The following is a 25,792-nucleotide window of genomic DNA, read 5'->3' as shown; positions in this document are numbered from 1 at the left end:
ACTTTACATTCCCCATATGTCTACTTCATGTTTGAGTCATTTTGGGAATGACATTTTATTTTGTGGAGATGTCACAAGGCTTAGAAGTTTAGAAGCAAATCTAGACATTTTCAAAAACCCACTTTTCAAGGACCAGTTCAGGTCTGAAGTCACTTTGTGAGGCTTACATAATAGAAACCACCCAAAAATGACCCCATTCTAGAAACTACACCCCTCAAGGTATTCAAAACTGACTTTACAAACTTTGTTAACCCTTTAGGTGTTCCACAAGAATTAATGGAAAATAGAGATACAATTTCAAAATTTCACTTTTTTGGCTGATTTTCCATTTTAATAATTTTTTTCCAGTTACAAAGCAAGGGTTAACAGCCAAACAAAACTCAATATTTATGGCTCTGATTCTGTAGTTTACAGAAACACCCCATATGTGGTCGTAAACCACTGTACGGGCACACGGTAGGACACAGAAGAAAAGGAATGCCATACGGTTTTTGAAAAGCAGATTTCACTAGACAGTTTTTTGGACTCCATGTCCCATTTGAAGCCCCCTGATGCACCCCTAGAGTAGAAACGCCATAAAAGTGACCCCATCCTAAGAAACTACACCCCTCAAGATATTCAAACCTGATTTTACAAACGTTGTTAACCCTTTAGGTGTTCCACAAGAGTTATTGGCAAATAGAGATGACATTTCTGAATTGAAATTCTTTTGCAAATTTTCCATTTTACAATTTTTTTTCCAGTTACAAAGCAAGGGTTAACAGCCAAACAAAACTCATTATTTATGGCCCTGATTCTGTAGTTTACAGAAACACCCCATATGTGGTCGCAAACTGCTGTACGGGCACACGGCAGGGCGCAGAAGGAAAGGAATGCCATACGGTTTTTGGAATGCAGATTTTGCTAGACAGTTTTTTTGGACACAATGTCCCATTTGAAGCCCCCCTGATGCACCCCTAGAGTAGAAACTCCAAAAAAGTGACCCCATTTTAGAAACTATAGAATAGGGTGGAAGTTTTGTTGGTACTAGTTTAGGGTACATATGATTTTTGGTTGCTCTATATTACACGTTTTGTGAGGCAAGGTAACAAGAAATAGCTTTTTTGCCACTTTTCTTTTGTTTTGTTATTTACAACATTCATCTGACAGGTTAGATCATGTGGTATTTTTATAGAGCAGGTTGTCACGAACGCGGCGATACCTAATATGTATCCAATTTTTCTATTTATGTAAGTTTTACACAATGATTTCATTTTTGAAACAAAAAAAATTATGTTTTAGTGTCTCCATAGTCTGAGAACCATAGTTTTTTCAGTTTTTGGGAGATTATCTTAGGTAGGGTCTCATATTTTGTAGGATGAGATGACTGTTTTATTGGCACTATTTTGGGGTGCATATGACTTTTTGATCGCTTGCTATTACACTTTTTGTGACATAAGATGACAAAAAATGGCTTTTTTTACACCGTTTTTATTTTTATTTTTTACGGTGTTCACCTGAGGGGTTAGGTCATGTGATATTTTTATAGAGCCGGTCGATACGGACGCGGCGATACCTAATATGTATACTTTTTTTTTATTTATGCAAGTTTTACACAATGATTTCAGTTTTTGAAACAAAATAATAGTTTTTTCAGTTTTTGGGCGATTATCTTGGGTAGGGTATTATTTTTGCGGGATGAGATGACGGTTTGATTGGTGCTATTTTGGGGTGCATATGACTTTTTGATCGCTTGCTATTACACTTTTTGTGATGTAAGGTGACAAAATCTTTTTTATTTAGCACAGTTTTTATTTTTTACGGTGTTCACCTGAGGGGTTAGGTCATGTGATTATTATTATAGAGCTGGTCGATACGGACGCGGCGATACCTAATATGTATACTTTTTTTATTTATGTAAGTTTTACACAATAATATCATTTTTGAAACACAATAAAAATCATGTTATAGTGTCCCATAGTTCTTTTTTTTTTTGGGCCATTGTCTTATGTAGGGGCTCATTTTTTGCGGGATGAGGTGACTCTTTGATTGGTACTATTTCGGCATACATGCAACTTTTTTGATCACTTTAATTACCTTTTTTGGGAAGTAAGGTGGGCAAAATTTCAATTTCCTGATAGTTTTTTTTTTTTTTTTTTTATGGCGTTCACCGTGCGGGGAAAGTAACATGACCGTTTTATAGATCAGGTCGTTACGGACGCGGCGATACCTAATATGTGTAGTGTATTTTATTTTTTTAATTTTTATTCAGTGATAAATGTGTTTTTTTTATCTACTTTTTTTTACTTTTTTTTTTACTTTTTTTGGACCCAGACCCACTTGGTTCTTGAAGATCCAGTGGGTCTGATGTCTGTATAATACAGTACAATACACTATATAGTGTATGGTCCTGTATTTTACTTACACTTTGTGTGAACAGATCTATGCCTTTAGCATAGATCTGTTCAGCACCATGGACAGCAGGATGCCTGAAAAGGCGTCCTGTTGCCATGGGAACCTTCCCCGTCTGCCACAACTGAGCAGACGGGGAAGGGGAACTCCCTCCCTCTGTCACCCCATCCATCTGGGGGCTGCAAAGGCACAGCAGCCCCCCGATGGCAGAGGGAGGGAGCTCCCTGACTTAACCCTTTTCATACAGCGGTCCGTATGGACCGCTGTATGGAAAGGGTGAAACGGCTGATATCGCAGGATAAGTAATGTAATGTATGTACACAGTGACTGCACCAGCAGAATAGTGAGTGCAGCTCTGGAGTATAATACAGGATGTAGCTCAGGATCAGTACAGGATAAGTAATGTATGTACACAGTGAGTGCAGCTCTGGAGTATAATACAGGATGTATCACAGGATCAGTAGAGGATAAGTAATGTATGTACACAGTGACTGCACCAGCAGAATTGTGAGTGCAGCTCTGGAGTATAATACAGGATGTATCACAGGATCAGTAGAGGATAGGTAATGTACGTACATAGTGATTTCTCCAGCAGAATAATTGAATGGGTTTCTGGAGTACAATACAGGATGTACCTAGTGACTTAACTTCATATATAAATTAATTCTGTGTAAATTATTATTTTATTCATTATATTTTATACTTATTTTTTTCATAAGTACATAAAGGTTACATAAACCATCTGAGAATAGCAGTAAATAATGTTGTAGGATAGATAAAACCGATTAACAATATAAATCATGAAGAACAGCATTCAGTTAAATGGGGAGGAAGGGAGGTGGGAGGGGTGGGAAGAGGGAAGCATTGTTACTAATCAATAACGCCCTGTCACAAACTAGAAAAGGGTAAGACTAAACCTGACTTAGCTTACTCATGCAAGTGAGGAACTGCTGGAAAACCATGTGAACAGGAGAATGGTGATCAAAGGTCACATACATATTGCTCTGCTGAGGCCTCATCTGTAATATGCAGTTCAGTTCTGGGCACCAGTCCATAGAAAGGATGCCCTGGAGCTGGAGAGAGTACAGAGGAGAGCAACTAAACTGATAAGTGGCATGGAGGGTCTTGGTTATGAAGAAAGATTAAAATAATTGAATTTTTTTAGTCTTGAGAAGAGACGTCTAAGGGGGGACACGATTAACCTGTACATATATATAAATGTGTCATATAAAAAATCTGGTTAAAAACTGTTCCATGTAAAATGCCGACTGGAGAAGAAAAAGTTCAGTCTCCAGAAGCGTCAAAGTGTCTTTACTGTAAGAACTGAAGCTGTGGAATAGACTCCTCAGGACGTGGTCACAGCAGGAACAGTGGACGGGTTTAAAAAGGGTTTAGACGAATTCTTAAAAGTAAACGACATTAATGCTTATGAAAACGTGTAGAAATCTGAGTCTCCCTTCCTTCTGGGATTTGCGTCCCCACCGATCCCTCGGTTGAACTTGATGTCTTTTTTTCCAACCATGGTAACTATGTAACTACTATACTGATAGGAAGGTTTGTAAGTGATCAGCATTCATTCCACAAGCGCTCAGAATATCTGAATGGATAATTATTCTTCCCCTTCACATTTAGTAGAGGCGTCTCTGGCAGCGGTGTCGGGCTGCAGTCTGTTTATGGGTCTCTGTGTGCTCGGCTCTTGTGGACGCTGCAATTTCCCCCCATTCTTCAGCCCCTGTCAAGTTGCCCGGGGACGAGTGTAGAGATATTTTCAAGTTTTTTATTTATTTTTGTTTCAAAGGTGAACCTACCCTTTAAATGTCTGTTCCTGGAGGCCCCATATATTGCAGCAGTGCTCAGTGAGGATGATCACAGCCTTTATGATGTATAATATTCTGTTCTTCATCTGACCTCACACAATGACCTGTTAATTCATCCTGAGCCTCCTGGTTCATAAGTATAATACCAGAATGACAGTGACAACTGACAGCAGAGCTCCAGAAGTGACACCCATCAGGTCAGGGGGCAGCGTTCTCATATATACTTAGGGTGTGTTTACATTTGCATATGGTTCATGAACATTTTTGCACACTTTCTGTACTGAAATTCCCAGAAGAAATGCTTAAAATATGCGTCTCGCTGATACCTGCACTAGTGCCAGAAAGCTGCTGACATCCATTGTTGCTGCAGTTTCCACGAAGACACCACGTGGGGCGGCCACTTGCGGATTAGACCCTTTAAAAGTTCCTACATCCCCTGATGCGCAGCGTATAGAAAAGCAAATCCGCGGTAAGAAGTTGAACACTATATTTGTGATAAAATGTGGCACTTTTTTCACCACCGCTGGTAAAAAGTGCGGGCAGAGTTCACTGGGAGGGGGCGTGACCTGCATCATTTTCAAGATTTTCAGTAATTGTTATTAAAGCTCAGCCTAAAAAAAACAGTTACTTTTGTGGTTCACTTTCTATTTCTGATGAACTGTACTTCTTTATTGGCGCCCTCTGGTGTTTATTCTGTACAGTAATGTGCACGTCCACCTGAGGTGGTCGCACATGCTCAGTTCCATCCTTCAACTGTCATCAGCTGTATCTACTGTTACACGCTGTGGCAGCTACAGCGAGAGAGCTGCAGTAAAAGAGACATGTCCCCTGAGCTCTGATAGGAAGAGAGCTGTAGCAGAAAGCACAAGCCCCCTGAACTGTAATAGGGAGAGAGCTTCAGATGAAAGCACAAGCCCCCTGAACTATGATAGGGAGAGAGCTTCAGATGAAAGGACAAGCCCCCTGTGCACGCCCAGCTGAGCTGGTTGCACATGTGACATTTATAGGGAGAGAGCTGCTGAAAGGACAGTCCCTCTGTGCTGTGATAGGGGAGAGCTTCTGCAGGAAGGGCACATCCCCGAGCTCTGATATGGGAAGAGCTTCTGCAGGAAGGGCACATACCCGAGCTCTGATATGGGAAGAGCTTCTGCAGGAATGGCACATCCCCGAGCTCTGATAAGGGGAGAGCTTCTGCAGGAAGGGCACATCCCCGAGCTCTGATATGGGAAGAGCTTCTGCAGGAATGGCACATCCCCGAGCTCTGATAGGGGGAGAGCTTCTGCAGGAAGGGCACATCCCCGAGCTCTGATAGGGGTAGAGCTTCTGCAGGAATGGCACATCCCTGAGCTCTGATGGGGGGAGAGCTTCTGCAGGAAGGGCACATCCCCGAGCTCTGATAGGGGGAGAGCTTCTGCAGGAAGGGCACATCCCCGAGCTCTGATAGGGGGAGAGCTTCTGCAGGAAGGGCACATCCCCGAGCTCTGATAGGGGTAGAGCTTCTGCAGGAAGGGCACATCCCTGAACTCTGATAGGGGGAGAGCTTCTGCAGGAAGGGCACATCCCCGATCTATGATATGGGGAGAGCTTCTGCAGGAAGGGCACATCCCCGAGCTCTGATAGGGGGAGAGCTTCTGCAGGAAGGGCACATCCCTGAGCTCTGATAGGGGGAGAGCTTCTGCAGGAAGGGCACATCCCCGAGCTCTGATAGGGGGAGAGCTTCTGCAGGAAGGGCACATCCTTGAGCTCTGATAGGGGGAGAGCTTCTGCAGGAAGGGCACATCCCCGAGCTCTGATAGGGGGAGAGCTTCTGCAGGAAGGGCACATCCCCGAAATCTGATAGGGGAGAGCTTCTGCAGGAAGGGCACATCCCCGAGCTCTGATAGGGGAGAGCTTCTGCAGGAAGGGCACTCTCCTGAGCTCTGATAGGGGGAGAGATTCTGCAGGAAGGGCACATCCCCGAGCTCTGATAGGGGAGAGCTTCTGCAGGAAGGGCACATCCCCGAGCTCTGATAGGGGAGAGCTTCTGCAGGAAGGGCACATACCCGAGCTCTGATAGGGGAGAGCTTCTGCAGGAAGGGCACATCCCCAAGCTCTGATAGGGGGAGAGCTTCTGCAGGAAGGGCACATCCCCGAGCTCTGATAGAGGGAGAGCTTCTGCAGGGAAGGGCACATCCCCGAGCTCTGATAGGGGAGAGCTTCTGCAGGAAGGGCACATACCCGAGCTCTGATAGGGGAGAGCTTCTGCAGGAAGGGCACATACCCGAGCTCTGATAGGGGGAGAGCTTCTGCAGGAAGGGCACATCCCCAAGCTCTGATAGGGGGAGAGCTTCTGCAGGAAGGGCACATCCCCGAGCTCTGATAGAGGGAGAGCTTCTGCAGGAAGGGCACATCCCCGAGCTCTGATAGGGGGAGAGCTTCTGCAGGAAGGGCACATCCCCGAGCTCTGATAGGGGGAGAGCTTCTGCAGGAAGGGCACATCCCCGAGCTCTGATAGGGGGAGAGCTTCTGCAGGAAGGGCACATCCTTGAGCTCTGATAGGGGGAGAGCTTCTGCAGGAAGGGCACATCCCCGAGCTCTGATAGGGGGAGAGCTTCTGCAGGAAGGGCACATCCCCAAAATCTGATAGGGGAGAGCTTCTGCAGGAAGGGCACATCCCCGAGCTCTGATAGGGGAGAGCTTCTGCAGGAAGGGCACTCTCCTGAGCTCTGATAGGGGGAGAGATTCTGCAGGAAGGGCACATCCCCGAGCTCTGATAGGGGAGAGCTTCTGCAGGAAGGGCACATACCCGAGCTCTGATAGGGGAGAGCTTCTGCAGGAAGGGCACATACCCGAGCTCTGATAGGGGGAGAGCTTCTGCAGGAAGGGCACATCCCCAAGCTCTGATAGGGGGAGAGCTTCTGCAGGAAGGGCACATCCCCGAGCTCTGATAGAGGGAGAGCTTCTGCAGGAAGGGCACATCCCCGATCTATGATATGGGGAGAGCTTCTGCAGGAAGGGCACATCCCCGATCTATGATATGGGGAGAGCTTCTGCAGGAAGGGCACATCCCCGAGCTCTGATAGAGGGAGAGCTTCTGCAGGAAGGGCACATCCCCGAGCTCTGATAGGGGGAGAGCTTCTGCAGGAAGGGCACTCTCCTGACGAAGCCGCTGAGGTGAAACGCGTGTCGAGGTCTTGTGCTTTGGGCTTACCCTTGCGTTTACCATGTCCTCAGGTACGTTCCATGTATAGTACTATGGTATATCTATACATGGTCCCATTTTCACATCCATATTAGGCCCAGGATACCATATGTGGGACATTATCATATCTTGATATCCAGTGACCGCTTTTATTTGTGACATTTATCATATATGTCTTAGTCTTGGATGTCCATGTTTATAATATGTTTGATGTGAGGTCCATGAACTATCAGTGATTCATTGATCCTGTTGTACAGCATATACCCCTTGCTGGGTTTATCCTTTATCTGCTACGCAGTATTGATTGTTCATGCACCTAATTATCTTGACCTGTAGGCTATCCATGCTTATTTGTGTGGACGCACATGGTCCCGCAATTGTGTATACTGCCCTATGTTTCTCTGTATACTGTTTTCCATCCTGTCTTTTCCCTTATTTATTATAATCGAGAATAAAGTGATATTTTGATATATTATCTCCACTTGCTTTTTTGCTTATAGATTAGATACTATACAGGTGGTATGTGTCGCTGTCTAGGTTGGACAGAGAGGTGTTTGTAGGTTTAATACTCTCCTGAGCTGCCAGTCTGAAGAATAATTGGAGCAATGAATGTGTGGATCTCTGAGGTACAGGGCTGGTTCTAGCTTTGTTAGAAAGATATTGTCATGTACTATAAACTTTTTCAGAGACATGGAACAAGCAGACATTTCCGGTGTAACCAGTGTACAATCCTTTTTTTTCCAGCCTGTGATACATAATGGAGCTGCCCCTTGTCGATATTTTGTTCCAGATTGGAGCCCCATGTACTTTTCTGGTAATGGGGTCGTCTGTTTAAAGGAATAGCAGAGCGCGTAACAAGCAGCGACTTCAAAGCATCTCCGCCGCGTTGTCCCCGGAGCGGCACCGAGCAATAACCGCTCACAGCGGGATCCACGCTTAATGATTCCCGGCTCCGGCCTTGTAGAGGTTATAGCAGCACATTAACGAATATGGGAATGTGCCACCACACAACACAAATACAGCACGCACCCCAGATAAAAGCCTCAAAATGTTCTCCGCAATTTTCTCAAACTGCACAAATCTCTTCACTGCTGCATAAAAGACGTTTATTTATTGGGTTAGAAGTTTTCAGTAACAAGCAAGTAAGAAAACAAGGTCTCCGTAATAGAAAGCACTGAAGACCCCGCAACTCTGCCAGGAAGGGTGTACGTCACTCAAGACTATGCCGCAATCATTATAACATTGTTCTACCGCACATAAAGAGCTGTACTAGTCATCTTCTTGTACATAGGAGCAGTATTATAGTAGTTATATTCTTGTACATAGGAGGCAGTATTATAGTAGTTATATTCTTGTACATAGGAGGCAGTATTATAGTAGTCATCTTCTTGTACATAGGAGCAGTATTATAGTAGTTATATTCTTGTACATAGGAGCAGTATTATAGTAGTTATATTCCAGTACATAGGAGCAGTATTATAGTAGTTATATTCTTGTACATAGGAGGCAGTATTATAGTAGTTATATTCTTGTACATAGGATCAGTATTATAGTGGTTATATTCTTATACATAGGGGGCAGTATTATAGTAGTTATATTCTTGTACATAGGAGCAGTATTATAGTAGTTATATTCTTGTACATAGGAGGCAGTATTATAGTAGTTATATTCCAGTACAAAGGAGCAGTATTATAGTAGTTATATTCTTGTACATAGGGGACAGTATTATAGTAGTTATATTCTTGTACATAGGAGCAGTATTATAGTAGTTATATTCTTGTACATAGGAGCAGTATTATAGTAGTTATATTCTTGTACATAGGAGCAGTATTATAGTAGTTATATTCTTGTACATAGGAGGCAGTATTATAGTAGTTATATTCTTGTACATAGGAGCAGTATTATAGTAGTTATATTCCAGTACATAGGAGCAGTATTATAGTAGTTATATTCTTGTACATAGGAGGCAGTATTATAGTAGTTATATTCCAGTACATAGGAGCAGTATTATAGTAGTTATATTCTTGTACATAGGAGGCAGTATTATAGTAGTTATATTCTTGTACATAGGAGCAGTATTATAATAGTTATATTCTTGTACATAGGAGGCAGTATTATAGTAGCTATATTCTTGTACATAGGAGGCAGTATTATAGTAGTTATATTCTTGTACATAGGAGCAGTATTATAGTAGTTATATTCTTGTACATAGGAGGCAGTATTATAGTAGTTATATTCTTGTACATAGGAGGCAGTATTATAGTAGTTATATTCTTGTACATAGGAGGCAGTATTATAGTAGTTATATTCTTGTACATAGGAGCAGTATTATAGTAGTTATATTCTTGTACATAGGAGCAGTATTATAGTAGTTATATTCCTGTACATAGGAGCAGTATTATAGTAGTTATATTCTTGTACATAGGAGCAGTATTATGATACTTTTAGGTATACTTTTTATAGGTTTTTGTCAATTATACGTCTTGTCCTCATTGGGTATATAGTGTGTTAGGTCTGTGATGCTCAGACTTGCTGGATGTGATGTTAACTATATTTTCTTTCTCCCCGTGGACAGGGCCAGGAAGCCAGCCCTCCGCCGCAGTTGGAGCAGCACCAGTTCCACCAGCACCAGTGACGGAGGTGTGAAGCTGCACAAGGGGTCCCAGGTCTTGCTGACCAGCTCCAATGAAATATCCATCATACGGTACATTGGCCCTACAGACTTTGCCCCTGGCGTGTGGTTAGGACTAGAACTGCGCTCTGCCAAGGGAAAGAATGATGGTTCTGTCGGCGACAAGCGTTATTTTCACTGTAAGCCAAACCACGGCATCCTGGTCAGACCCGGCAGAGTCACCTACAGGGGGATCAATGGATCCAAACTCGTGGATGAGATCTGCTGACCCCAATCCTTGCACATTTACAGGACTGGACCTTATTTGACCTGGGAATTTGGGGCTTTATCTGAATGTTTTTGACTCTTGTCTGTTTTCTAGCTTTTTCCATTTGTTATGAGAATTTAACTAATCAAGAATGTATCCCCTCCAGCCTAAGCCTGGGGTAACGTGACCCACATTGGGGTGTCCCGGTGTCTGATCTACCATTACCTAGCCTGTGATCTACTGGTAAAGCTTGCAAGGCAAGATTCTGGACAGAGGTGGGTCCTACTATGACCCAGCTGTAGGCACCCAAAGAAATGGTCTGTTGTTTATTGTTCAAGCCAAGCGAGGAGGTAGTCATCCAGACAATTCTAATATTTCAGCTCCTTTTTTTTAAAGGAGGATGCCCTGGGAGTATAATTGTGTGTCATAGGAAGGGGTGGCAACATGCATCACTTGAAGGGATTCTCCACTACTGGTTAGTTATCTTGGTGTTAGTGGCTGCCTTAGTCCTGGTATCTCTGTTAAATATTTCCAGAATGCAGATGGTTAAAACTTTAGTTTTGCAGCCGAGTTGGGAGATCATCAGTCGAAGCCGCGGCTCTCTTAAAGCAATATGCTTTATCTCTGGAATCCCATCACTAAACCAAGCTACCACTGGTGGTCTTGAATTTTAATCGCATTAATAAAGTATTGATTTTAAATTTTTAGTCCAAATATAAGAATTCAAGGCCGCAGTCATAGATTCCAAAAAAAAGAAAAAAATCCTACATGCAGGAATACTCTGTCTAGTAAAATGACGAACTCTGTGAGGTAAGTCTGGCGTACCGGTATAGTTAGTGGGGTCCTCCGGTGCCACTAGTTCACTTATGTATTATTATGCTCCACTCCTATATCAAAGCGGAACAGTCAAAATCAGTAAGACAGATGTAAGAGCAGCCTAACTCTGTGGCAGGTGTTGTCAATGGTCAGGTGCTGACTCTGTGGCAGGTGCTGTCATTGGTCAGATGCTGACTCCGCGCCAGGTTCTGTCATTGGTCAGGCTCCCATTCTGTGGCAAGTGCTGTCATTGGTCAGGCCCCCACTTTGTGTCAGGTGCTGTCATTGGTCAGGCCCCCACTTTGTGGCAGGTGCTGTCATTGTTCAGGTGCTGACTCTCTGGCAGGTGCTGTCATTGTTCAGGTGCTGACTCTGTGGCAGGTGCTGTCATTGGTTAGGTTTCGACTCTGTGGCAGGTGCTGTCCTTGGTCAGATGCTGACTCTGTGGCAGGTGCTGTCATTGATCAGGTTCCAACTCTGTGGCAGGTGCTGTCATTGGTCAGGCCTCCACTCTGTGGCAGGTGCTGTCATTGGTCAGGCCTCCACTCTGTGGCAGGTGCTGTCATTGGTCAGGTTCCAACTCTCTGGCAGGTGCTGTCATTGATCATGTTCCGACTCTGTGGCAGGTGCTGTCATTGATCATGTTCCGACTCTGTGGCAGGTGCTGTCATTGGTCAGGCTGCCACTCTGTGGCAGGTGCTGTCATTGGTCAGGCCGCCATTCTGTGGCAGGTGCTGTCATTGGTCAGGCCTCCACTCTGTGGCAGGTGCTGTCATTGGTCAGGTTCCAACTCTCTGGCAGGTGCTGTCATTGATCATGTTCCGACTCTGTGGCAGGTGCTGTCGTTGGTCAGGCCCCCACTCTGTGGCAGGTGCTGTCATTGATCAGGTTCCGACTCTGTGGCAGGTGCTGTCATTGGTCAGGCCTCCACTCTGTGGCAGGTGCTGTCATTGGTCAGGCCTCCACTCTGTGGCAGGTGCTGTCATTGGTCAGGTTCCAACTCTGTGGCAGGTGCTGTCATTGGTCAGGCCTCCACTCTGTGGCAGGTGCTGTCATTGGTCAGGTTCCAACTCTGTGGCAGGTGCTGTCATTGATCATGTTCCGACTCTGTGGCAGGTGCTGTCATTGATCATGTTCCGACTCTGTGGCAGGTGCTGTCATTGGTCAGGCTGCCACTCTGTGGCAGGTGCTGTCATTGGTCAGGCTGCCACTCTGTGGCAGGTGCTGTCATTGATCGGTTCCAACTCTGTGGCAGGTGCTGTCATTGGTCAGGCCGCCATTCTGTGGCAGGTGCTGTCATTGGTCAGGTTCCGACTCTGTGGCAGGTGCTGTCATTGATCAGGCCGCCACTCTGTGGCAGGTGCTGTCATTGATCGGTTCCAACTCTGTGGCAGGTGCTGTCATTGGTCAGGCCTCCACTCTGTGGCAGGTGCTGTCATTGATCGGTTCCAACTCTGTGGCAGGTGCTGTCATTGGTCAGGCCTCCATTCTGTGGCAGGTGCTGTCATTGGTCAGGTTCCGACTCTGTGGCAGGTGCTGTCATTGATCGGTTCCAACTCTGTGGCAGGTGCTGTCATTGGTCAGGCCGCCATTCTGTGGCAGGTGCTGTCATTGGTCAGGTTCCGACTCTATGGCAGGTGCTGTCATTGGTCAGGCCTCCACTCTGTGGCAGGTGCTGTCATTGGTCAGGCTCTACTTTAGTATGGAAACCTATGACCAGTGCCTATGGGGTCTAGTTGCGTTACCACATGTTTATCAGCCTATTCACCTCCCTTTCGAGATGCATTACAGAATCTTTTGGTAACGGTATATACCTTTGTAGGAAATTCTGGGTTATTAGAAGGGGGTCCTATGTTCAGGGTGTCATCTACTGGGCTAGAGTGTAGAGCGGTCACAAAGAGCACCTCTCACTCTGTAGGACCTGTCCTGTCCAGTGTTAGGCCTCATGCACACGACCGTTGTGTGCATCCGTGGCCGTTGTGCCGTTTTCCGTTTTTTTTCACGGACCCATTGAAAGTCAATGGGTCCGTGGAAAAATCAGAAAATGCACCGTTTGGCAGCCGCATCCGTGATCCGTGTTTCCTGGCCGTGAAAAAAATATGACCTGTTCAAGTCAATGGGTCCGTGAAAAATCACGGATGCACACAAGATTGTCATCCGTGTCCGTGATCCGTGTCCGTTTTTTCCTATCATTTCAATGGCAAACTTGACTTAGATTTTTTTTCCATTTTTCATGTCCGTGGATCCTCCAAAAAACAAGGAAGACCCACGGACGAAAAAACGGTCACGGATCACGGACCTACGGACCCCGTTTTTGCGGACCTTAAAAAAAAACGGTCGTGTGCATGAGGCCTTACACTGACAACGCATTGATGTGACTGGACACGATGGTGGCGCTGCAGGGAAATTGAACACTTGTTCCCAGGTTTGTCCACAGAATGCAATTGATCACTGGAGGCCCCTGCAGGAGGACGCTTTGTGATCAGCTAAATGTCAAATCCAAGTAGGGATTTTCCAATATAGAAATGGTCATTGAGTGGCGACTGATGGTTGCACCTTTGGAGCAGCAGCTAGCAGTAGTAACCTGGTATCTGGGGAATTAAGCTGCATGCTGTTCTGATATATTTCTCAAAGTCTGTCAGAGCTCCTAATTCCCACCTAAGCATAGAGTTAAATTGGGAAATTCTGTCTCCCTGCAGCCACCACTAGAGGGCAGATGAAATAGTGGTAAAATATCACTTTACGGCATGCTGCAATGCTTTACCATTAGAACATATCCTATTTTTGGAAACTGATTGCGACTTTTCATGGAACTTTTCCTGTGACTACTTTCGAAGTAAAAAAAGAGTCAGCAATCTCATGTACATATTGATATGCATTATTTGCAATGCGGTATTGGGTGGCGGTACGCAGAAGAGAGCACTTAACTGAATAGAAGCACTTTTAAAGCGAATGCACTTTTCTTACTATCATTACATGAATTATTTATATTTAGGGGGTTTTCAGCCTTTCTTTTGCTACCTTAACATTTTGCAGCAGCTTTCGGGGTGTGCTGTGTGGAGCCACAACATGAGTTTTTTTTTTTGTTTTTTTTTGCTGTTATATTCTCTGTTGATCTTGTAACATTTTGTTTCTCTTTTGTAACTTTATTTTAAAAAATAAAAATCTAAATACAATGCTGAGCAGTTTGGAAGTGTGTGTGTTTTATTTTGTGCTGATCTTGTGCTGATCTTAGGGTACTTTCACACTAGCGTTATTCTTTTCTGGTATTGAAATCTGGTAAAGGGTCTCAATACCGGAAAAAAACACAGCAGTTTTGTCCCGAAGCATTCTGAATGGAAAGCAATCCGATCAGTATGCATCAGGATGTCTTCCGTTCTGTCCCTTGTACGGTATTTGACCGGACAAAATACTGCAGCATGCTGTGGTATTTTTTCCGGCCAAAATACCGGAACAATACCGCACTTGCCGTATCCGGCATAATTTTTCATAGAGATGTATAAATGCTAAATCCGATACCAAGTGTTCCGGAAATTCCGGATGAGACAGATCAGTTTTCATACTATTTGCCAGAACTGCCTGCCGGATTCAAACAACGCCAGTGTAAAAGTAGCACTAAAGGGGTTATCCCATCATAATGATCACTGTTAAATCTGTTCATGATCATTTTTGTAAATATATTTGATTAACCTATTCCCACCGTTTAGGAGAAAATTCATCCCCACTTACCTCATTGTTGTCATTCCGTCTCCCCTGGTTACGGCCACCGCTCTTCTCCGGAATCCCGGTGGCGCGCTTCTTTTCTTCCAGCCGCGCGCTAGACTTAACACGCACACCGCCGCGCATGCGCGGTGGTGACTTCTTCCTGGCCAGAATAGTACAGAGCCGCGAACGCGCACGCCGGCTCTGTACTATACTGGCCAGGAATAGGTCACCATGGCGCATACGCGGTGGCGTGCGTATTCAGTCCAGTGCGGCCCGGCCGGGAGAAGACTTCAATCAAGATGAAGGCCGCCCCCAGCCAGAATCCAGGAAGTGAACGGCGCGCTGGCAGCAGATAAGTATGAAAAGGCGAAGTGGGATAACCCCTTTAACCACTTGGCGCCACGCTAACGCCGAAAGGCGTCATCGCGGCGGCTCTCCCAGGCTACGCTAACGCCAATAGGCGTCATCTCGCGTGAGCCGAGATTTCCTGTGAACGCGCGCACACAGGCGCGCGCGCTCACAGGAACGGAAGGTAAGCGAGTGGATCTCCAGCCTGCCAGCGGCGATCGTTCGCTGGCAGGCTGGAGATGTGATTTTGTTAACCCCTAACAGGTATATTAGACGCTGTTTTGATAACAGCGTCTAATATACCTGCTACCCGGTCCTCTGGTGGTCCCTTTTGTTTGGATCGACCACCAGAGGACACAGGCAGCTCAGTAAAGTCGCACCAAACACCACACTACACTACACCCCCCCCCCCCCGTCACTTATTAACCCTTTATGAACCACTGATCAGCCCATATAGACTCCCTGATCACCCCCCTGTCATTGATCACCCCCCTGTAAGGCTCCATTCAGAGGTCCGTATGATTTTTACGGATCCACGGATACATGGATCGGATCCGCAAAACGCATACGGACGTCTGAATGGAGCCTTACAGGGGGGTGATCAATGACAAGTGGGTGATCACGCATATAGACTTCCTGATCACTTCCCTGTCATTGATCACCCCCCTGTCATTGATCACCCCCCTGTAAGGCTCCATTCAGACGTCCGTATGATTTTTACGGATCCACTGATACATGGATCGGATCCGCAAAACACATGCGGACGTCTGAATGGAGCCTTACAGGGGGGTGATCAATGACAGAGGAGTGATCACCCATATAGACTCCCTGATCACCTCCGTCATTGATCACCCCCCTGTAAGGCTCTATTCAGACGTCCGTATGATTTTTACGGATCCACGGATACATGGATCGGATCCGCAAAACACATACGGACGTCTGAATGGAGCCTTACAGGGGGGTGATCAGGGAGTCTATATGGGATGATCACCCCCCTGTAAGGCTCCATTCAGACGTCTGCATGTGTTTTACGGATCCACGCATTCATGGATCGGATCCGCAAAACGCATACGGACGTCTGAATGAAGCCTTACAGGGGGGTGATCAGTGACAGGGGGGTGATCACCCCATATACACTCCCTGATCACCTCCGGTCATTGATCACCCCCCTGTCATTGATCACCCCCCTGTAAGGCTCCATTCAGACGCCCGTATGTGTTTTACGGATCCATGCATCCATGGATCGGATCCGCAAAACGCATACGGACGTCTGAATGGAGCCTTACAGGGGGGTGATCAGTGACAGGGGGGTGATCACCCCATATACACTCCCTGATCACCTCTGTCATTGATCACCCCCCTGTCATTGATCACCCCCCTGTCAGGCTCCATTCAGACGCCCATATGTGTTTTACGGATCCACGCATCCATGGATCGGATCCGCAAAACGCATACGGACGTCTGAATGGAGCCTTACAGGGGGGTGATCACCCCATATACACTCCCTGATCACCCCCCTGTCATTGATCACCCCCATGTAAGGCTCCATTCAGACGTCCGTATGTGTTTTGCGGTTCCGATCTATGTATCCGTGGATCCGTAAAAAACATGGACGTCTGAATGGAGCCTTTCAGAGGGGTGATCAGTGACAGGGGGGTGATCAGTGACAGGGGGGTGATCACCCCATATACACTCCCTGATCACCCCCCTGTCATTGATCGCCCCCCTGTAAGGCTCCATTCAGAATTTTTTTTGGCCCAAGTTAGCGGAAATATATATATATTTTTTTTTCTTACAAAGTCTCATATTCCACTAACTTGTGTCAAAAAATAAAATCTCCCATGAACTCGCCATACCCCTCACGGAATCCAAACGCGTAACATTTTTTAGACATTTATATTCCAGACTTCTTCTCACTCTTTAGGGCCCCTAAAAAGCCAGGGCAGTATAAATACCCCACATGTGACCCCATTTCGGAAAGAAGACACCCCAAGGTATTCCGTGAGGGGCATATTGAGTCCATGAAAGATTGACATTTTTGTCCCAAGTTAGCGGAAAGGGAGACTTTGTGAGAAAAAAAATAAAATAAAAAATTTCCGCTAACTTGTGCCCAAAAAAAAAATTTCTATGAACTCGCCATGCCCCTCATTGAATACCTTGGGGTGTCTTCTTTCCAAAATGGGGTCACATGTGGGGTATTTATACTGACCTGGCATTATAGGGGCCCGAAACCATGAGAAGAAGTCTGGGATCCAAATGTCTAAAAATGCCCCCCTAAAAGGAATTTGGGCCCCTTTGCGCATCTAGGCTGCAAAAAAGTGTGACACATCTGGTATCGCCGTACTCAGGAGAAGTTGGGGAATGTGTTTTGGGGTGTCATTTTACATATACCCATGCTGGGTGAGATAAATATCTTGGTCAAATGCCAACTTTGTATAAAAAAATGGGAAAAGTTGTCTTTTGCAGAGATATTTCTCTCACCCAGCATGGGTATATGTAAAATGACACCCCAAAACACATTCCCCATTTTCTCCTGAGTACGGCGATACCAGATGTGTGACACTTTTTTGCCGCCAAGGTGGGCAAAGGGGCACATATTCCAAAGTGCACCTTTCGGATTTCACAGGTCATTTTTTACACATTTTGATTTCAAACTACTTGCCACACATTAGGGCCCCTAGAATGCCAGGGCAGTATAACTACCCCACAAGTGACCCCATTTTGGAAAGAAGACACCCCAAGGTATTCCGTGAGGGGCATGGCGAGTTCCTAGAATTTTTTATTTTTTGTCACAAGTTAGCGGAAAATGATGATTTTTTTTTTTCTTTTCTTTTTTTCTTACAAAGTCTCATATTCCACTAACTTGTGACAAAAAATAAAAAATTCCAGGAACTCGCCATGCCCCTCACGGAATACCTTGGGGTGTCTTCTTTCCAAAATGGGGTCACTTGTGGGGTAGTTATACTGCCCTGGCAATTTAGGGGCCCAAATGTGTGAGAAGAACTTTGAAATCAAAATCTGTAAAAAATGGCCGGTGAAATCCTAAAGGTGCTCTTTGGAATGTGGGCCCCTTTGCCCACCTAGGCTGCAAAAAAGTGTCACACATCTGGTATCGCCGTACTCAGGAGAAGTTGGGGAATGTGTTTTGGGGTGTCATTTTACATATACCCATGCTGGGTGAGATAAATATCTTGGTCAAATGCCAACTTTGTATAAAAAAATGGGAAAAGTTGTCTTTTGCAGAGATATTTCTCTCACCCAGCATGGGTATATGTAAAATGACACCCCAAAACACATTCCCCAACTTCTCCTGAGTACGGCGATACCAGATGTGTGACACTTTTTTGCCGCCTAGGTGGGCAAAGGGGCACACATTCCAAAGAGCACCTTTCGGATTTCACAGGTCATTTTTTACACATTTTGATTTCAAACTACTTGCCACACATTAGGGCCCCTAGAATGCCAGGGCAGTATAACTTCCCCACAAGTGACCCCATTTTGGAAAGAAGACACCCCAAGGTATTTCGTGATGGGCATAGTGAGTTCATGGAAGTTTTTATTTTTTGTCACAAGTTAGTGGAATATGAGACTTTGTAAGAAAACAAATAAAAAAAAAAAAAATCATCATTTTCCGCTAACTTGTGACAAAAAATAAAAAGTTCTATGAACTCACTATGCCCATCAGCGAATACCTTAGGGTGTCTACTTTCCGAAATGGGGTCATTTGTGGGGTGTTTGTACTGTCTGGGCATTGTAGAACCTCAGGAAACATGACAGGTGCTCAAAAAGTCAGAGCTGCTTCAAAAAGCGGAAATTCACATTTTTGTACCATAGTTTGTAAACGCTATAACTTTTACCCAAACAATTTTTTTTTTACCCAAACATTTTTTTTTTATCAAAGACACGTAGAACAATAAATTTAGCGAAAAATTTATATATGGATGTCGTTTTTTTTGCAAAATTTTACAACTGAAAGTGAAAAATGTCATTTTTTTGCAAAAAAATCTTTACATTTCGATTAATAACAAAAAAAGTAAAAGTGTCAGCAGCAATGAAATACCACCAAATAAAAGCTCTATTAGTGAGAAGAAAAGGAGGTAAAATTATTTGGGTGGTAAGTTGCATGACCGAGCGATAAACCGCTAAAGTTGTGGAGTGCCAATTTGTAAAAAAGGGCCTGGTCACTAGGGGGGTATAAACCTGTGGTCCTTAAGTGGTTAAAGGGCATCTGTCAGCAGTTTTGTCCCTATGACACTGGCTGATCTGTTACATGTACGCTTGGCAGCTGAAGGCATCTGTGTTGGTCCCATGTCCATATGTGTCCGCATTGCTGAGAACAATTATGTTTTAATATATGCAAATGAGCCTCTAAGAGCAACGGGGGCGTTACCATTACACCTAGAGGCTCTGCTCTCTCTGCAACTGCCACAACCTCTGCGCTTTTATTGACAGGACCAGGCAGTGTATATTTCATGACACCTGGCCCTGACTTCTCCTAAAGTCAGTCAATGTCCCGGGGTGCGGTAGTTGCAGAGAGAGCAGAGCCTCTAGGTGTAACGGCAACGCCCCCGTTGCTCCTAGAGATTAATTTGCATATATTAAAACATCATTTTTCTCAGCAATGCAGGTGGCCAGCCATGCATCTGTGAAGCTGTCCGTGAAGGATCTGTGTTGGGTCCGTTTTTTTTTCTGTCCGTGTTGCATCTGTGTTTCACTGACACTGAACAGCTAAAAAATTATTTTCAAAGAATCTCTTCTTAATGATTCATGAAACACGGTTTTTATGGACCCGTAGACTATAATGGGCGTGATGGATCCGTGAACACAGGCAAAATAGCGCATGCATCTGTGCTAAAAACACGAATCCACGGACCGTGCTAAAACACTGATGTGTGAATTAAAATGATGGGGACGCGTGCTGTCCGCGGAGAACACTGACGTGATAAAGAGACTTAACAGGTCAGCCAGTGTCATAGGTACAGATCTGCTGACAGATGCCCTTTAAGCTACACATCCTGTCCTATACCCCATTCACATCCAGAGCTGCATCCCCAATTTTAGTGTCTGCTAATTAAAATAATAACGGACAACTAGCAAGAGAGTGGCTGCAGTAAAATGTTAGGTCCCGGAGGCTACAAACAGAAAGGAAACAAGCAGACTGCTGATGCAGCTTTGGATGTGACTGGAGAAAATGACATTTTTCTCATAGCAGTTTTGCATTCAGGAGACGAAGTCTGTCACGGGCTTAAAAGCAAGACGTGATATTCAAGTGTAGTCCTTCATTCAAGGAGACTCCACACCTTCCTGCATTACAGCTCATCAAGTGATTTCCTCTTCTCGCCTGAGTGCATTTCGCCATTTCTCCAGTGCGCTGATTGCGGGAGTGGAGATTCTCTCCATTAATCCAGAAAAAAGGCCGGCTGAAAATTTGTAACAACTATGGCTACATGCACACGACCGTATGTGTTTTGCGGTTCGCAAAAAAAACAAAAACGGATGAAATCCGTATGCCATCCGTTTTTTTTTGTTTTTTTTGCAAATCCATTGCAACAATGCCTATGACAAGAATAGGACATGTTCTGTTATTTTTGCGGGGCTACGGAGCGGACATACTGATGCGGACAGCACACGGTGCTGCATTCTTTGCGGACCCATTGAAATGAATGGGTCCGCATCCTATCCGCAAAAAAAAATGTTTCACCCGCCGGAACAGCCTGCCAGACTCCCCTGCCGCTAATGTTAAAGTACCCTTAGGTGCAGCTCAGGCCCATTCAAGTGAATGGGACTGAGCTGCAATACCAGGCACAGCCACTATACACTGCATGGCGCTGTGTTTGGTGAGCTGCGAGGAGACTGCAGCAATCAAACAGCTGATCAGCAGTGCTGCTGGGAGTCAGACCCCTCCCTGATCTCACATTTACCTATCCTCAGGATAGGTCATCAATATAAAAATCCCGGAGAACCCCTTTAAATAAAGTTATCATTTTAAAAAAGAGCCCTTGTAGAAAGGGAACAGTGTTTCAGTTTTTTCCGTGTGGGTGCAATCGTTTTTTGATGCGTTTTTTACGCGCATGAAAAAAAAACTGAAGAATAAAAATCTACATCTCCTAGCAACCATCAGTGAAAAACGCATTGCATCTGAATTGCATCCGTTTTTCACCAAAGCCCAATTCTCTACGTGAAAAACGTAGAATATAGAACATGCTGTGATTTTTCCTGAACGCAGACATGATGCATAAAGTGCACAGACCCATTGAAATGAATAGGTCCGGATTCAGTCCGGAGGGTATGCGTTCGCGTCGCGCATCGCACCCTGACGGAAAACTCGCTCATGTGAAAGAGGCCTAAAAAGCTGCAGTCGCCTCAAAGGCAGTATTGTAGGTGCTTCAAACATTGGACTTTTGCTCACTTCAATTTCTCTTTTTGAGACAAATTAGAAAATTGAAATACAATGTTAAAGAAGTTTGAAACACGTCTTTATTATCTGGTATATTTTGCTCCATTCACATCCAAAGCAGCACCAAAAGTGCTTTGCGGACAGACAGAAAGCCCCGTTTACTTACCTTTGTGGAGATAAGGGGTTGCAGCTCAGAGTACTGAAGCCTGAGAGCTCGCGGGAAAGCTGCAGCTTTGGATGTGAATAGAGGGATTGATTTTAGGTAGATTTGTTTTCAGACCAGAGATGCAATGGATATGAACAGTTTTCTAACTGCTTCACCTGAGGGGTTCCATAGAATGGCAGCTACATCCAGAGCTGCATTCAAAAACACCTGCTCGTGTTCAGGGTTTGTATAGTTTGTGCTGCGCTGCATTGTAGGTAATGTAGTGTTCACACCAATAGTTTAACATCGTGGGTAAAATCTCCTAAAAAAGCAGAATACGTTGCATTCCAGAGTCTGACTCGAGCCGTCAGTGCATTGCTCGCAGATTCTAAGCAACAATACGGCAGAAACCTGGGTGCAGCTCTGGATGTGACTAGAGAAAACTGCATGCTATAACTGGAAATCATTAACATAAAAAGTCATTCAAGTTTTTTTGCTAAATAATTTACCATTATTCGTAGATTTAGAGTTCATATTCATGGATGATGGGAGTTGTAGTTCAGCCTTTAGATCTTGAATTTTAAAATACTTTTTTATTTTTTCCTTAAAGCCACACTCCACTTCTGCGGACTGCCGTCACCTCCTGGGCCCGGTGCTCTGCCAGATAAATTCTGCCTAGATTTTTATTTTATTTTTTACCAGGAATGTATGCTGGGTTGGAGCAGGATGATGACTACATGATGGGTAACAAACTTCTTTTTTTTTTTTGTGGGGAGTGTGTAAAATGAAAAAACAACTTTACAAAATAGTTTTCATTTTTATTTATTTTTTAAATATTTTTAATTAATTTTTTACCTTTAGAGTTTTCAACTCCCACGCAGATGTATTGTGTTTCCACGGTAACAGACTACAAATACATCCCATGTAGTCTGATCGTGCAGTCATGTGTTACTCCTCAGGAGGGGAGACCGAGTGGAGTAAAATATGGCTGCAGAAGGGCTGCGTACACAAAACAGGAGGAGGAGTATTGCTTTTAGATGAATCCAGTCCGTAATTCTAAACGGTTTTGTATTTATTTCTAAATTCAGATATTCCAGGAATGATGTAAGTATAGCGCCACCTGCTGTTTCTATTGAGCAGTATTTTTGTGTCCACCTCAGTGTTGGGGTGGACACACATGCTCAGTCTTGCCTCTCTTTCTGCCCCTTTAGGTATGTGTAGGGATCACCTGTGGGCCTCATGCGCACGAACGTGTGGTGTGTCCGTGCCTGTATTTCGGACCACGAATTGTACCGCCGTGTGCCCGCTGTCTGGGCTCCGCGATCCTCATCCGACCATCCACACCACGGAAAAGTAGTGCATGTATTACCGTACTTTTTGCGATGTGGAGGCACAGACCGAAAACCCAAGTAAGCACTCCATAGTGCTTCCGTGGGCTTCTGATCTGTGCCTCCATATCGTATGGGTCTGCATCCGTGATACGACATTCACAAGGCCGGTGCCCGTATATTGTGTACCCGCTGTTTACGGGCCACAATACAGGCACGGACCTGCAGCGTCTTCTATTTTTCACGGGAAAACCCATTTTTAACCCCTTCAGGACCAGGACGATTTTGGAAATAGCTTTTTATTTTTATTCCTCGCCTTCCAAACGCCATAACTTTTTATTATTTTTTATTATTTTGGCATAGCCTTAGAAGGACTTCTTTTTTTTGCACTTTTTAATGACTCCATTTACATTTCTATATAATGTATTATGAAGCTATAAAGAACATTATTTGTGAGAAGCTAAAATTAATTCCGCCATTGTTGTTTAGGTCTAGATTTTACAGCGCTCACTCTGCAGTAAGGCCTATTGCACACGACCGTATGGCTTTTTCAGTGTTTTGCGGTCCGTTTTTCATGGATCCGTTGTTCCGTTTTTTGTTTCCGTTGTGTTTCCGTTTCTGGTCCGTTTTTCCGTATGGCATATACAGTGTACAGTAATTACATAGATAAAATTGGGCTGGGCATACCATTTTCAATAGATGGTTCAGGAAAAAACGGAACGGAAACGGAAGACATACGGATGCATTTCCGTATGTGTTCCGTTTTTTTTGCGGATCCATTGACTTGAATGGAGCCACGGACTGTGATTTGCGGGCAATAATAGGACATGTTCTATGTTAAAACGGAACGGAAAAACGGAAATACGGAAAAACGGAATGCATACGGAGTACATTCCGTTTTTTTTGCAGAACCATTGAAATGAATGGTTCCGTATACGGACCGTATACGGAACGCAAAAAACGGCCAGTAAACGGGGGAAAAAAACGGCCGTGTGCAATAGGCCTAAGAGTGACATGAGGACCTTATTCTCCGGGTTGGTACAATTACAGCAATACCAAATTTCTATAGTATTTAGAATTCATTACCTAATTTAGTTTCATTACTTAAAAAAATTTTTTTTTTTTCAAAAACTCTGTTATGTCGCCATAGTATTACACCCAGAAATTTTTTCCAGCGACACAGCTGTAGGAGAGCTGGTTTTCTGCTGGGTGACCTGTAATTTTTATTGGTATTAGGCCTCATGCACACGACAGTTTTTTTTCACGGCCCGCAAAAACTGGGTCCGTGATCCGTGACCGTTTTTTCGTCCGTGGGTCTTCCTTGATTTTTGGAGGATCCACGGACATGAAAAAAAAAGTCGTTTTGGCGTCCGCCTGGCCGTGCGGAGCCAAACGGATCCGTCCTGAATTACAATGCAAGTCAATAGGGACGGATCCGTTTGAAGTTGACACAATATGGTGCCATTTCAAACGGATCCGTCCCCATTGACTTTCAATGTAAAGTCTGGAGTTCTTTTATACCATCGGATTGGAGTTTTCTCCAATCCGATGGTATATTTTAACTTGAAGCGTCCCCATCACCATGGGAACGCCTCTATGTTAGAATATACTGTCGGATATGAGCTACATCGTGAAAATCAGATCCGACAGTATATTCTAACACAGAGGCGTTCCCATGGTGATGGGGACGCTTCAGGTTAGAATATACTGAAAAACTGTGTACATGACTGCCCCCTGCTGCCTGGCAGGTGCTGCCAGGCAGCAGGGGGCAGACCCCCCCCCCCTGTTTTTAACTCATTGGTGGCCAGTGCGGCCGCCCCCCCTCCCTCCCCTGTAGTTAACTCATTGGTGGCCAGTGCGGCCGCCCCCCCCCCTCCCTCCCCTGTAGTAAACTCGTTGGTGTCCAGTGGGCCCCCCCTCCCTCCCCTGTAGTTAACTCGTTGGTGGCCAGTGGGCCCCCCCTCCGTCCGCTATAGATAACTCATTGGTGTCCAGTGGGCCCCCCCTCCGTCCGCTATAGATAACTCATTGGTGTCCAGTGGGCCCCCCCTCCCTCCGCTGTAGATAACTCGTTGGTGGCCAGTGGGCCCTCTCCCCTCCCTCCCCCTCCTAATTAAAATCGCCCCCCTATCATTGGTGGCAGTGGTGAGTACCGATCGGAGTCCCAGTGTAATCGCTGGGGCTCCGATCGGTAACCATGGCAACCGGGACGCTACTGCAGTCCCGGTTGCCATGGTAGCTTAGCAATTTGTAGAAGCTTCATACTTACCTGAAGAGCTGCGATGTCTGTGACCGGCCGGGAGCTCCTCCTACTGGTAAGTGAAAGGTCTGTGCGGCGCATTGCTTATAGCACAGACCTGTCACTTACCAGTAGGAGGAGCTCCCGGCCGGTCACAGACATCGCTGCTCTTCAGGTAAGTATAAAGCTTCTACAAATTGCTAAGCTACCATGGCAACCGGGACTGCAGTAGCGTCCCGGTTGCCATGGTTACCGATCGGAGCCCCAGCGATTACACTGGGACTCCGATCGGTACTCACCACTGCCACCAATGATAGGGGGGCGATTTTAATTAGGAGGGGGTGGGAGGGGAGAGGGCCCACTGGCCACCAATGAGTTATCTATAGCGGACAGAGGGGGGGCCCACTGGCCACCAATGAGTTATCTATAGCGGACGGAGGGGGGGCCCACTGGACACCAATGAGTTATCTATAGCGGAGGGAGGGGGGGCCCACTGGACACCAATGAGTTATCTATAGCGGACGGAGGGGGGGCCCACTGGACACC

General features: G+C 45.2%; 1 protein-coding gene across 5 annotated transcripts in view; it reads left to right on the top strand.

The window, feature by feature from the left end:
* Window positions 1–13,104, top strand: part of CLIP4 (CAP-Gly domain containing linker protein family member 4) — a 68,449-nt gene extending 55,345 nt beyond the window's left edge. For 2 of the 5 annotated variants that reach the window (XM_044290565.1, XM_044290563.1), the window contains one exon: window positions 9,965–13,104. In XM_044290565.1, the coding sequence (XP_044146500.1) occupies window positions 9,965–10,289 (325 nt within the window). In that variant the 3' untranslated portion in view covers window positions 10,290–13,104. The remainder of the gene's footprint in view (window positions 1–9,964) is intronic. The other 3 variants (XM_044290561.1, XM_044290562.1, XM_044290564.1) reach the window with 2 other exon arrangements.
* The last annotated feature ends 12,688 nt before the right edge of the window (window positions 13,105–25,792 follow it).

Source organism: Bufo gargarizans, chromosome 4 (genome assembly GCF_014858855.1).
Source record: "Bufo gargarizans isolate SCDJY-AF-19 chromosome 4, ASM1485885v1, whole genome shotgun sequence".
Classification (NCBI taxonomy): Eukaryota; Metazoa; Chordata; class Amphibia; order Anura; family Bufonidae; genus Bufo; species Bufo gargarizans.
Note: the sequence above shows the minus strand (reverse complement) of the source record. Positions and strands in the feature narration are given on the sequence as shown.